Genomic DNA, 14,005 nt, shown 5'->3' on the forward strand with positions numbered 1-14,005 from the left:
AAAGAGCTCCGGAACAGCCTCCCTTAGCGGTTCTCTACCTGCCCAGCAGGCGTACCAAAATGGGACAGCACCTCCATCCCCCAGCTTACACTCAACAGCCCCGGCAAAATGATTATCCCCAAGGTTCGCATAATTATCGGAAATAAGCAAGTCCCTCCACCAAATAGAGTCCTTATTATTAACAACACTAGTATCTCCAACAAGAACTTTTAGAGCCGGATTTCCGTACCTATGTTTAAGAATACCACTCCACACCGCTTCCTTTTCCGTTAGGATCTTCCACTTCCATTTACTCAATAAAGACACATTAAGAATTTCCACTTTCTTCACTCCGAGACCGCCTTCATCACGCTTTTTGCAAACGATATCCCACCCTACCCAATGGATAGATTTCTTGTCTTCTCTACCACTCCAGAGAAACCTACTTTGGATACTCCTTATTTCACTTAAAACCTTTGTCGGAGCTTTGTAAAAAGATAAGGAATAAATCGGGATTGCATTAAGGACTGCATTTATTAACACCACTCTCCCCGCCAAGTTAAGATGAACCCCCTCCAACCGGCCAACCTATTCCTCAAGTGCTTAATAAGATCTTTCCACATTGACAACTTCCTTGGGCTATCACCGACTCTAACACCGAGAAATTTGAAAGGTAGAGAATCAATCTTACAAGAAAGAAACGTAGAAGCCGCATTCAAGAGCCACTCTCCAACATTGACGCCGTAGATATTGCTCTTGTGGAAGTTTACCCTTAAACCACTCATTAACTCAAATCCCCTTAGAACGGTTTTCATACTCCAAAGGTTCGAAGTATCTCCCTCCGCCAACATAATGGCGTCATCCGCAAATTGTAAAAGGTTGACCTCTTCGTTGTCATTGATCTTGAAACCCCTAAATTGACCCAACTCCGTAGACTTCCTCATTAACATAGAAAGAACCTCCATAACCAACACAAACAAGAACGGAGACATCGGGTCTCCTTGACGGAGGCCTTTTTCCACCACAAAATCCCTAGTAGTACTACCGCTGACAATAACGGATAAGGTGCTAGTGAAGACGCTTCCTTCCATCCACCACATCCACCTCTCTACGAAACCCATCTTCCTCATGATATACTTTAAGAAATTCCAACTAACACAATCGTACGCCTTCTCGAAGTCAACCTTTAAAACCACACAACTTCTCTTTTGTCTTTTGGCCATATCTAACACCTCATTCACCACTAGAACCCCGTCCAAAATGTTTCTATTTGGAACAAACTCCGTTTGAGAAATCGAGACCAAACTACCCACCACCTTTCTTAATCTTCCCGCCATAATTTTAGCAAGAATCTTGTAAATGCTACCTACAAGGCAAATAGGACGATACTCGGACAATGATTGAGGGTTCTTGATTTTAGGAACAAGCGTTATAAAAGCCGATGTACCAGCCTTTACCATAATAGCTTTATCATAGAAATCTTTCACAAACACCATGACATCCGTCTTGACCACCTCCCAATTTTGCTTGTAGAACTCAAGGGAATAACCATCCGGACCGGCGCTCTTATTGCCGTCGCAAGACCACACGACATCTTTGACCTCATCCTCCCAAAACGGACGTTCCAACCACTCCCTATCCCTCTCACTCAACGAATTAAAAGTGAGCCCCTCCGGAACAGCTCTAAAATTATTCTCCTCTTTGAAAAAAACTTCGAAGTGCTCTTTAATCTCGTTCTTTATTTCCTCTACTCCTTCCACCTTCCCACCTTCCCCATTTAACAAAGTGATAACATTTCTACGATTCCTCTCCTTTATAGAATTATGAAAAAACCTTGAATTTTTGTCACCATCTTCCAACCAAAGTTGTCTAGATTTCAACCTCAACATACTTTCTTTCACATTTAACCACTTCCACATCTCACTAGACGCCCTGTTTCTATCCAACACCAAGTCATCCACTAAACCTCCAAAATTATCAATTAAAAGATCATCAAACTCGTTGATTTTGGCAACTTCCGCATTCACCCTTAAATCAATCCACCCAAAACCTCCCGATTCCAATCCCTAAGGCGCACCTTTAACCTTTTTAGCTTTTCCAAAATCACATAATCTCCTCTCCCTGAAACGTGCAACTTTGCCCATTCGTCTTTTATGAAACCCTTAAAGTCTTCATGGTTGAACCACGCATTATTAAACCTAAAAGGCTTAGGACCCCAATCTACCCTCCCAACATTAAGATGAATGGGAGCGTGATCCGAAATATCCCGCTTCCCCACACGTTGATCAACCACCTCCCACGAATCACACAATCCTTTAGAAACCAAGAACCTTTCGAGCCTACTCATAGCCTTGTCGTTACCTTTGAACCAAGTGAAAGGCCCTCCCACACAAGGAACATCCACCAGCCCCAAATTCTCGATATAAGCTCTGAAATCCTCCATTCCTCTATAATTCGCACTCCTTCCCTCCCCTAGTCTTTCTCCACTTCTCACCACCTCATTGAAGTCCCCTCCTAAACACCATTCTTCCCCCCCACCACACCGCATCCTACTCCGAAGATTATCCCATAATCCTCTTCTAGCCACCACATTACACAAAGCATAAACGTTAACCAAATTATAGCCTTTCCCTTTCCAAATGATATTGATGCCTACGAACCCTACTCCTTTGAAGCTGTAATTAAGACACAACGAATCCTTCCTCCACAGAATGACCAAACCTTCAGACGCACCTGAAGAGTTTGAAGCGGTCCACTCCACATCCTTACTACCCCAGAACGACCCTGCCAGCTCCTCTGTAAACCTGTTCAGTTTCGTTTCTTGAATGAAACACACCTCTACCTTACTTGATTTCAGCAAAAAACTGATTCGCTTCCTCTTGGAAGGAATCCCACCCCCTCTGATATTATACGAAACAATATTCATGATAACACTGACTGTTTCGCCTTCTTCTCCACCATTCTCTTCTTATCCCTCATCTCCATTACCTCCACCAACTTTACACTCATACCATGATCACCCTTGTTCACCACCCCCAAATTAGAAATAGAATATCAAACTCTCTTCCTCACACCTGAATTCTCACAGTTCACAATCCTAGCATTGCACCTATTAACCACCGAATCAGAGAGAGAACAAGAAAGTGACTCACCAGAACCGGTATGCACTGTCGTTCCTTTCCTTTCCCTCGCTTCATTCTGGTTCAGAGGCGTTGATTTCCCCTCACCTTCCTTCGTCAAAAAATTACTCCGTGGAGCGATATAGTCATAATACGATTTTGATGACTCCACCCTCCACCCCAAATCCCTAACAGCTTTCTTTTTCCTCTTTTTTGGGCTTCTCAACGCACTACAGGCTTTGTCAAAGGATAGAAAATTTGAATTTGGGCCCAAAGTTGTCGTGTGCCCACCATTCCCTTCATTAGTGGCCTCATCGTCCCGGGTCCCACTTGAGGCATAACTTAATGCAACAGCTTTTTTGCTCCCACCTTTTCCACTATGGCCAGACTCCTCACCTTCGTTATTATCCTTTGATGCATTTAATGCATGGGGCACAGAAATCGAAGACACAAAATCTTTGATACTGTCTGAGGATAAAGGATTAACCGTTTTCCTAGCTGCCTTATAGACCTCCTTAAATCGTGTAACAATCGGGTTCCGTACACCTCCCTCAGAAATGTTCAGCTCCTTTTCGCCACCTTCCTTCCCTTGACTCGGTGCACAGTCCCCTGTTGACTCCACCTCCTCGAAACCATCGCCGTCTCCGCCAGGTTCCTCCATGGACGAGGCTTGCTCCGGTGAGTCATCCTGATCCGATAACATCTCGCCCCCTACACCTAATCGTCACTTCATCTTTCAACAAAGAAGAGTCTTTTCTCAAAAAAATGCAAAAATCTTTCCCGTCGATCGAAACTTTCACAGATTCATTTATCTTCTCCTTACTAGCCATTTTAATACACACTCTTGCTTCATCCATTCTTGTTCTTGCCAGCATTTGATCATCGCACTTGATAAAACTACGACTTTGGTTGACTATAAACTTGAAGAAGCTCACACCCCAAGCATGACACGGTAACCCCGACACTCTTAACCAAAGAATCCTCTCCGTATCCACATCAGTTGGCCTCCACGGACGGATACTTAGAAACCATTTTTCCCACCAAAGCTTCCTTTCTTCCACAAAGCTCTCCACTTCCCCTTTAACCAGATCTTCCAGAATACACATATTAGGTCCCAAGATCGTGACCCTGATGGTAAAGATGCCTTCTTCCAAAAAAAGCTGCTTCAAGGACATAGCTACCCCTGGGTCCCTCACAACCCCAGTATAAGCCTGCTCATATCTCCTTAACTCTTCTATCTCAGTTCTAAACCATAGCGGTTTGAACACCACTTCCTCCTAAGACCCTCCTATTTGCCCATTAAGCATTGCCTCCTTAAATGACCTATTGTCAACCAGGCCACGATTTCCTTTACTGAACCACCTCTCACCCTTCTCCCCGACTTGAGGCACTCATCCTATCACCTTACCCCCACGCATCTTCTCTTGCACCCTAGCAGGCCTCTGAAACCTCGACAAGTTCGCAAATAATTTCCTCCCTTCCAGGACCAGATTGTCTAACTTTACAGCTAGCATTTTCTCATCCTTGACATTAATGAAACGAGCAAAACCAAATCTCCTACCCCTTCTATCTCTTCTTGGGGAGATAACCACCTCCACAATGTCTCCCAACTCTTTGAACTCGAAGAGAAGATTTTTAGCCTTCCACTTTTCACCAAACTCAGTTAAAAAGATGGAAGTTGATACACCCTCTACCTTTCCCGCACCTCCACTTGCAACATCCCAAAAGCCTGACCCTGATTTTCTCCCGTTCCTCCTCCCAGCCTTCCTCCACTCATCACTGACTTCCTGAGAATGCTGTTCCATTACCGAAAGTTGGCACAAAAACGAAAAACTAGGTTAGAGAGAGGTTAGACTTTCTCTCTCTAACATCTTTTTTCTAACTTTGTTTCTATGATGCAAGAACCTGAAAAAGCTTTCTGTAAATGTTAAAACGTCAGTACAACGCCTTGATTAATTACCGAAGTGATAGAGAATCATTGATAGAGCTTATAAATCAAAAGGAAGTTGTGGGAGATCTCTTTAACATACTTCGACTAGCTCTGCAAAGGCGAAGCAAAGCTGCATTATTTTCAGGTCTCTTTGCTGGTAAATATTAAAATAAATGATTTTTTTACAGTGTTATACATTTTTATTAAATCTAATAATTCATCAGTAGCATTTCTCCAGTTGCATCATTCATGGATGCTTATTTTAAATGTCTACAGATGAATTTACAGGATGGCTGCATCATTCCTGGTGACATTGTTTTAGCGCACTGTGACGACTTCATATTAGTTATTTAAATGAACCATAAGTTTTATACAACTTGCCTTGTAGATACAATTAAAATATGACCTATTGAAGTCTTTGCATCTCTGAGTTTTTTCTTCAATTATGTTTGTTAATTGCAAGATATTCATGTACATAACTGTCTACTATTCAGACAATACATGGTCGGTTTTAGTGGCCGTAAATTCCTTTATGGAAGTTCTTCTATACGGTATTAATTATATTGAAGCCTACAAGTGTAAAGCAAAAGAAATTCCTCATGTTTATATAATTTCAGACTAAGGCATCACAGAGATGAGATGGGGTAACATTTTTTTTTAATATTTACATATATAGATCTGAGATAATACAAAGTAACTTTTTTTTTTATTTAGATATATGGATCAATGTTTAAACGTTACATATGATCATTTTTTAAAGCTAAATGTTTAGAAGTTACATATGATATTTTTTTAAGCTACAACCTCTAACTCTCACTGTTGCACTTATTTGCAAATGAAGTTAATCAATCAATAATTATAAGGTCATTGAAGAATATAAGCTATAACTTCCAAATTTCTCATGAGAACCTGAATAACTTTATGTTGTTTGGGGACTAAGGCCATATTTAAGTTGAAAATATTAGCAGCTGTGTTAAATGTTTATATTCTCTTTGAACTTTTTTTGAACATGCAGTATTTCAAAGAACATCATGTATTTAACTTTGAAGTATGCTAATATATGTCATATATATTTTAATTAGTTTTTATTTAATTAATTTTATAACAAGATATAAAATATGCTCTAACTATGGTCTCTATATTGACATCAGTAGAATAAAATTGAATATATGAAAGTAAAAATAATTTTTATATACGGAAATAAAATTTATGGTTGATCAAAATGTTTTTTTATACGAAAAAAATTGTAGCTATCATTTAAAATGTTTTTTTGTTTAAACAATTTAATTTTTCTTTCTTTTTATTATTATTATATTTTGGGAATAAATGCGCGGACCATACCAGTACCCGTGGGAATGCACGGGTATCCCACTAGTTAGAACAAAAACAGAAGAGAGGTTTTTGCAAATATCATAATTTTTGGGTCATAATACTTCTCAATGCGTTCTTTTTAGGAATTTGGTGCAGAAAGCGCTGAAGGATGGAAGGCTGCAATTTGGCAAGATGCCAAAAAATTTTATGAAAATTGATACTAATCCTTTGCATGTTGTTGATGCTAACTTTGTCGAACCAATTGAAGTTTTCATGTTGGAGATTATTGATGATCTAAACGACGAATTAGGCGCAGTGGTCGAACAGATGAATGCACTGACACTTGAGGCTACTGAGGGTCTCAGCAGCGGATAGGTTGGGGTGACAGACGAAATGGTGATAATGATAATTAAGGCTACTAAAAGCCCACGTGACGAATAGGTTGATGCAACAAAGCAGAAGGAGATGCTAGAAATTGAGACTACTGAAAGTTTCGAGGATAAAGTTATGTGCTTCGTAGAACCATTAGAGCTCATGATGGTTGGGATTACTGAGGATCTTGAAGACCACAAGGAAGGCAAGGAAAAAATGGAGTGCAAAGTGAAAGATGAAGAATTTTCTGAGGAGACAGTGACAGGATTGATGAAGGAAGTCTTCCCTAAGCCTAAGGAAGAATTGGTCGATTTTCTGAACAGATGCAAAGTGAGCAACTCAAGGACCATGGTATTCCTTAATTTTAATGTGGTCCATGATGAAGAGGTCGCAAATAAAATTGAAACCCTTAGGAAGGAAGAGTCGAAAAAGGGACACCTTCAAGGGAAAGGTCATAAAGTGGTGTTCGACCACTCAAGGGCAGCTTACAAAGTTTAGAAACCACAAGGTAAGGCTAAGTTCCCCTACCAGAGGACCTTTGTGCCACCAAAGAACGCACCCTGAGACAAGTGGGTTCACCCTGCATACGCAGAGGGACAACACATAGTTTGAAAAGAGTGGAAAAAGGTTCAGGGTCAACAGAAATGGCGAGTGCTAGAGAAAGGGTCAAGTTCGACTCAAGCGGGGAAGGCTGGAAATGCATCCTCCAAGTACCATGTGCCCCCGACATACAAAGGCAAAATCCTATGACACGAACGCAATGGAGGAGGTTTCAGAGAAACAAAAAGGCTGCCAGAGAGGAGACCCTGAAAGCTGCACCAAAAGGTGAAGCGGAGAAGAACGTGCCACAGCGTAGGCCAGCAAAAGAGAGGTTGGAAATGCCAGCACCTAAGAATGGTCCAGTGTCGACAGGAGGGAAAGACTATGTCGACGATTTGGATGATGAAATGGTATCTGACATCTTTGATGCTAGTTCAAAAGATGATTTGATCATTCGTTGCAATTTGTGTCAATTTTGCCCATGGAATATGACTGCATCTCTGAAGTGTCGGAAGCAGAACATGAGGGAATAACCGAGGAGGCTAATGACCAAAAGCCTTTATGCTATTATGTAATGGGGAATGGTGTGGTAGAAGAGCAACAAGTTGTGTTCAAGAAACCAACCACAAGCATGATGTATCAGCTGAAGCCTTTGTTCAAAAGGGCAAAAGTAGATGGATTTCCAATAAACAAAGTCTTTATTAATGGGGGCGCCGTAGTTAATCTGATGCCATAATCTTTGCTGAAGAATATTGGCAAGGTAGACACAGACCTACGCCCACACAACATGGTTTTGTCGAACTATGAAGGGAAGACAAACCATATCTTGGGAGTAATTCAAGTAAGTTTATCAGTTGGCTCGACTGTAAGGTCAACACTATTTATGGTGATTCCATCCAATGCGAACTACAATATGCTTTTAGGGCGTGAATGGATTCATGGAATAAGGGTTGTACCGTCGACACTACATCAAAGAGTCTCAATTTGGCGTGAGGATGGAACTGTAGATAATATAGAAGTTGGTCATGGATACTTCAAGTTGATGCAAAGATGGTGAATAAGAACATATTCGACAAGGCATTGGAGATAATACCTCCATGTTATCTAGAACATGAAGTTTTTCAACCGCATCTAGATGCTAAAAGTGTTGTAACCCTTCACCCTACATATGGTTTTATATGGGACCAGGAAAAGTTGGACAAACATCCAGTTGATGAGGAGGGGGTGCCATCCATTGGGTGGGATGCTGAAAACAAGAATGACGATGCCTGAGTTGAAAGCTCTGGCAAGAATTTTGGTTTATCTAGTCGAAAACAGGTTAAAGATGACTCTAGAAGCCAATAACATGATAGATATGGCGCCTGAAGCCATAATAACAGGAGAAACTGGCCGATCACCAGCTTCAGAAAGCCGAAGGCTTGACTGCATCTATGATGAGCCTTTGGGGTTTGAAAAGGACCCAAGAGAGAGCATCCAAAGGATGAAAGCATAAGAACCTTTGGAAGAAGTCGACTTAGGTGATGGGACAACAAACCGAATTACATACATCAACATCAAAGTCGACAGTGGGATGAAAAAGCAAGTAATCAAGTTGGTCGAAGAGCTTAGAAATTGTTTGGCATGGGACTATAACGAGATGCCTGGTTTGAGTCGATAAATGGTCGAAATGAGGCTACTTATAAAAGTAGGCAAACAACCGGTTAAACAGATGCCAAGGAGGTTCTCCCCAGAAGTGCTGTAAAAAATAAAGACTGAAATTAAGTGCCTGTTAAAAAGTAAATTCATCAGAACAACCAGGTATGTCGAATAGTTAGCTAACATAGTCCCTGTAATTAAAAAGAAGGGAACACTTAGAGTTTGTATAGACTTTAGGGATCTAAACAAAGTGACTCCCAAAGACGAATACCCAATGCCCGTGGCAGAAATGTTGGTCGATTCAGCCACGGGTCATGAGTATTTAAGTCTTTTGGATGGTTATTCTGGTTACAATTAAATTTTTATTGCTGAGGAAGATACTCCTAAAATAACATTTACATGTCCTGGGGAATTAGGAACTAACAAATGGGTAGTGATGCCTTTTGGATTGAAAAATGTTGGAGCGACATATCAAAGAGCAATGAACTCAATGTTCCCTGATTTTATAGGAACATTTATGCAGGTGTACATTGATGACATTATGGTTAAGTCCTCCTTTGAAGTGGGTCATTTAGATCACCTTCGATAATCTTTTATGAGAATGAGGAAATATGGATTAAAAATGAATCCATTAAAATGTACTTTTTGTGTCCGTGCATGCGACTTTCTAGGGTTTATAGTATACAAGAAAGGCATTGAAATAAACTAGAACAAGACCAAGGAGATCTTGGACACCAAAGCGCCAACCACCAAGAAAGAGCTTCAGTCTTTGCTAGGGAAAATAAACTTCCTAAGACATTTCGTGTCAAACATGAGCGAGAAAACTTTGGCATTTTCTCATTTGTTATGACTAAAGGAAGATGCAGAGTTTAGGTGGGAGAAGAATCACCAAAAAGCTTTCGATTGCCTAAAAGAGTACTTGACAAGGCCTCCAATGTTGGCACCACCTAGCAGAAATAAAATCATGATATTGTACATTTCAGCGTCAAAATCGACACTGGGCAGCATGTTAGCCCAAGATGATGAGAATGGTGTTGAAAAAGCCATTTACTACCTCAGTAGAGTGTTAAATGATGCTGAAACTAGGTGTAATGCTATCGAGAAGTTGTGTTTGTGTTTATACTTTTTTTGTAATAAACTCAAACATTATATAAAGCCAGTTGGAGTTTTTGTTTATTCTCATTTTGATGTTGTTAAGCATATGCTGTCAAAACCTATCTTACACAGTCGAATAGGTAAGTGGGCCTTAGCATTAACTGAATATTCACTTATATATGTCCCTTTAAAAGCAGTCAAAGGACAAATTACTGCTGACCCTTCAGTGGTCGACGTGACTAAAGCCTATGTAGGCACAAGATCTTGGAAGTTATATTTTGATGGGTCTAAGCATAAACAAGGAACTGGTGTAGGTATTTTTATTGTGTCACGAGATGGAATCCCTAATAGGTTCAGGTATAAAATTAAGGGCGACTACTCTAATAGTGAGGCCAAATACGAAGCCTTAATCATTGGGCTTCAAATAATGTTGGATGTGGACATCAAAGATGTGGATATTAGAGGAGATTCAGAATTGGTGGTAAAACAAGTGACCAAAGAAGATAAATGTGTCAAGGGGAATTTAGTAAGATATATCGCCAAGGCATTATCTTTGGTAAGCAAATTTGATAATACGACCATCAGACATGTTAAGTGTGTTGACAATACAGAGGCTAATGACTTAGCCCAATTAGCCTCAGGGTATAATATTTTGAAAGACCAATTAGAGGAATTCATACAGGTCAAAGAAAAGTTGGTTTCTCAAGAAGTACCAATAGCAAAAACTAGGGAGGACCTATTACAAACCCCTGATTTGTTAAATTATGAATGTTTATGAAATTTTGAGGTGTTGGAAGTTTTTTTCATTTACACTCTAGGTGATAATGACTGAAGGAAACCCATAGTCGACTACTTAAAGAATCAAGTGGGGTCGACATAGCGTAAAGTCAAGTATATGGCTTTAAGTTACAAAATAATGGGGATTGAATTATTCAAGAAGACTCTTCAAGGTGTACTGTTGAAATACTTAGGTGAAGATGAAGCATATGTGGCAACATTTGAAGTTCGCACTGGAGCTTGTGGAACCCATCAAGTTGGACAAAAGATGAAGCGGTTGTTATGTCGAACGGGGGTATATTGACCAACAATGTTAAAAATTTGTATTGAGTTCGCCATAAGTTGCAGAGAATGTCAAAAGCATGCTGGGATCCAACACGTGCCAGCAAGTGAATTACACTATATTGTTAAACCATGGCCTTTCAGAGGGTGGGTTGTGGACATCGTAGGAGAAATAAAGCCTACATAATGAAAAGGGCATAGGTATATATTAGTAGGCATTGATTATTTTTCAAAATGGGTAGAGGCGGTGGCATTGGCTAAGTTCGACCAAGAGGAAGTAACATCCTTTATCCAAAACCAACTTATATACAAGTTTGGGATGCCTGAAACCATTACAATTGATCAAGGAACTGTGTTTACAGGGCGAAAGGTAACAGAGTTTGCTGCGGAGATTGGGTTCAAATTAGCGATATCGACGCCATATAATGATCAAGAAAATGGGCAAGTAGAAGCAACAAACAAAGTCATCATAGGTTTGATCAAAAAACATGTGGGTCAAAATCCCAGAAGTTGGCACATGACCTTAGGCCAAGCATTATGGGCATGTAGGAATTCTCCAAAAGAATCGACAAACACAACTTCGTTCAAATTAGTCAATGGGCATGATGCAGTCTTGCCTTTAGAGGTTCACTTACAGCCAATAAGGATACAAAGACAAGCAGAAATTCCTACTGAGTATTATTGGGGTATGATGTATGACACATTGGTAGATGTCGAAGAACATAGGTTGACATCTTTAGATGCAATACTTAGGTTAAAAGAACAAGTGGCAAAGGCTTATAATAGAAAGGTGAATGTAGAGGCATTCAACTGTGGGGACTTAGTGTGGAAGGTGATCCTTACAATGGACAGAAGAGACAGAGTTCTTGGAAAATGGTCTCCAAATTGGGAAGGACCATTTCAAGTGTGTCATACCCCAAATTTGCCCACCCGTTTTCAAAAAATCGTATAATCTTAAAATTGAGTTTTATAAAATTCTTTGGTTTATTTACATTTTGGTTTTTAAATTCCTTGGTTTATTTACAACAATATTTTGGGTTTTATATTTATTTTCAATTTATTTTGTTTGCTTAAAAATATATAATAGTTTAATTTGAAATTATTTATATTTTTCATAATAGCAAATACTTGCCCGCCTTCATATACTTTCAATTAGCTCTTTATTTCAAATAATTAACATAGCATAATTGGTAAGGAATAAGGCTTGCAAACATAAGGTAATGGGGGTTCGTATCGCACTTGGTGTACTTTGGACATTTTTTATCTTATTTTATTGTCACTAATTTTATTTTCTTTTAAATTATATTCATTAAAATAAATAAAAAATTATTTTTTTTTATAATTTTTGTTTTCTTTTATTTATGGTATTTTAAAATATTAATTTTTTATTAAAATTATTATTTCATACAAAAAATATCCAAAAAATAAAAAACTTTCCTAGTTTGGTCCATTTTTGTCACAAGTCTTTTTTTATTGGTCCATTTTTGTCATAGTTTTTTTTCATTGGTTGAAATTTATCATGCTTTGTCATATTTTACCAACTTCCCTTTTAGATGACCTAATTCTCATATATAAATAGTCCTATAGTTTCACACTTTTAAGAGGACTTTTTTTACGAAGACCACTTTACAAACTTTTTCATATACTCTTGTGTTCCAAATCTTCAAAACAGTTTTTATTGGTGTTATTTTTACAATTTTAAAGGGGCCGATGATTTCATATGAGGCCCCTCCCCTCCTTTTTTTTTTAAATTGTTTTTGGCTGATGATTCAAGATGAGGCCATTCTTCATTTTTTTTTTAAATTTTTTAAAAAACTTTGTTTTTCCCACATGGATATTTGAGGTCTCTTCTATTGAAATTTAATTATTTTCTTAAAAAACTCTGTCAAATTTTTAGTTAATGATCTTACATGAGGCCTTCTTTTTTTAAATCTATCACTCAACAATTGTCAAAATCTCTTTTTGAAAATCTAAAGTCAAATGGGTCCCCTTTAATATAAGAGAGACAAATTGTGCCTAACACTTTTCTTTGGCTTAAGTTCACTCTAATTTAGGCTTTAAGCGGTTTTGGCTGTGGGGTTTTAATTCCATTTGAATTTTGTTATTGCCATTTTATTTTCATTTTTTATTTGTTTATTATTTTAAACATCTGATGAACATTTACATTGATATTGATAATAATTTATTTTTTAGATTTTAATTTTTATTAACGTTTTCAGTGGCCAAAATTCATTCATTGAATATACAAACACCACACCCAATTGTTTTCGGAGATTTCTCACTAGACCCCATAGGTCTCTCACGCACTATAAAATTGACAAAATTGTCCTCTTACTTTTGTAGATGCATCTCCGGAAGTATATTTTTTTAACGTTATTTTTTTTCGTAGCGTTAAAATCTCAAATTAATTGAAAAAATCTCAAATTATTTAAAAAAATCTAAAATTAATTGGAAAAATCTCAAATTAATTGGGAAAATCACAAATTAAATTTTCAATTAATTGGAAAAATCCTAAATTAATTTACTAGATGCAACGGAAGCATGTGAAACTTGGGATTTTCTCAATTAATGAGAAAATCTCAAATTAATTTCTCAATTAATTAGGAAAATCCCATTAAATAAGTAGATGCGAGATTTTCCCAATTAATTGGGAAAATCATAAATTAACTTTTCAATTAAGTTTGGAAAATCTCAAATTAATTAGTAAAATCCCAAATTAATTTACCAAATACATCTACGTTGAAGGATAGAAAAACACTTAGAAAGGGGGGGGTTTGAATAAGTGTAGCTTTAAAAACTTTACAGATAAAAATAAATTGCACAGTTATTTTTATCCTGGTTCGTTGTTAACTAAACTACTCCAGTCCACCCCCGCAGAGATGATTTACCTCAACTGAGGATTTAATCCACTAATCGCACGGATTACAATGGTTCTCCACTTAGTCAGCAACTAAGTCTTCCAGAG

General features: G+C 38.2%; 2 protein-coding genes across 2 annotated transcripts; both read left to right on the top strand.

The window, feature by feature from the left end:
* Positions 1-9,850: 9,850 nt before the first annotated feature.
* LOC131613318 (uncharacterized) lies at positions 9,851-10,759 on the top strand. The gene has a single exon (XM_058884997.1). It carries the CDS (start codon positions 9,851-9,853, stop codon positions 10,757-10,759), a length of 909 nt encoding a protein of 302 aa, XP_058740980.1.
* Positions 10,760-11,359: 600 nt separating this feature from the next.
* Positions 11,360-11,992, top strand: LOC131613319 (uncharacterized). Its single transcript, XM_058884998.1, has one exon. It carries the CDS (start codon positions 11,360-11,362, stop codon positions 11,990-11,992), a length of 633 nt encoding a protein of 210 aa, XP_058740981.1.
* Positions 11,993-14,005: the final 2,013 nt, after the last annotated feature.

This window comes from Vicia villosa, linkage group LG6 (genome assembly GCF_029867415.1).
Source record: "Vicia villosa cultivar HV-30 ecotype Madison, WI linkage group LG6, Vvil1.0, whole genome shotgun sequence".
In the NCBI taxonomy this organism is placed as follows: Eukaryota; Viridiplantae; Streptophyta; class Magnoliopsida; order Fabales; family Fabaceae; genus Vicia; species Vicia villosa.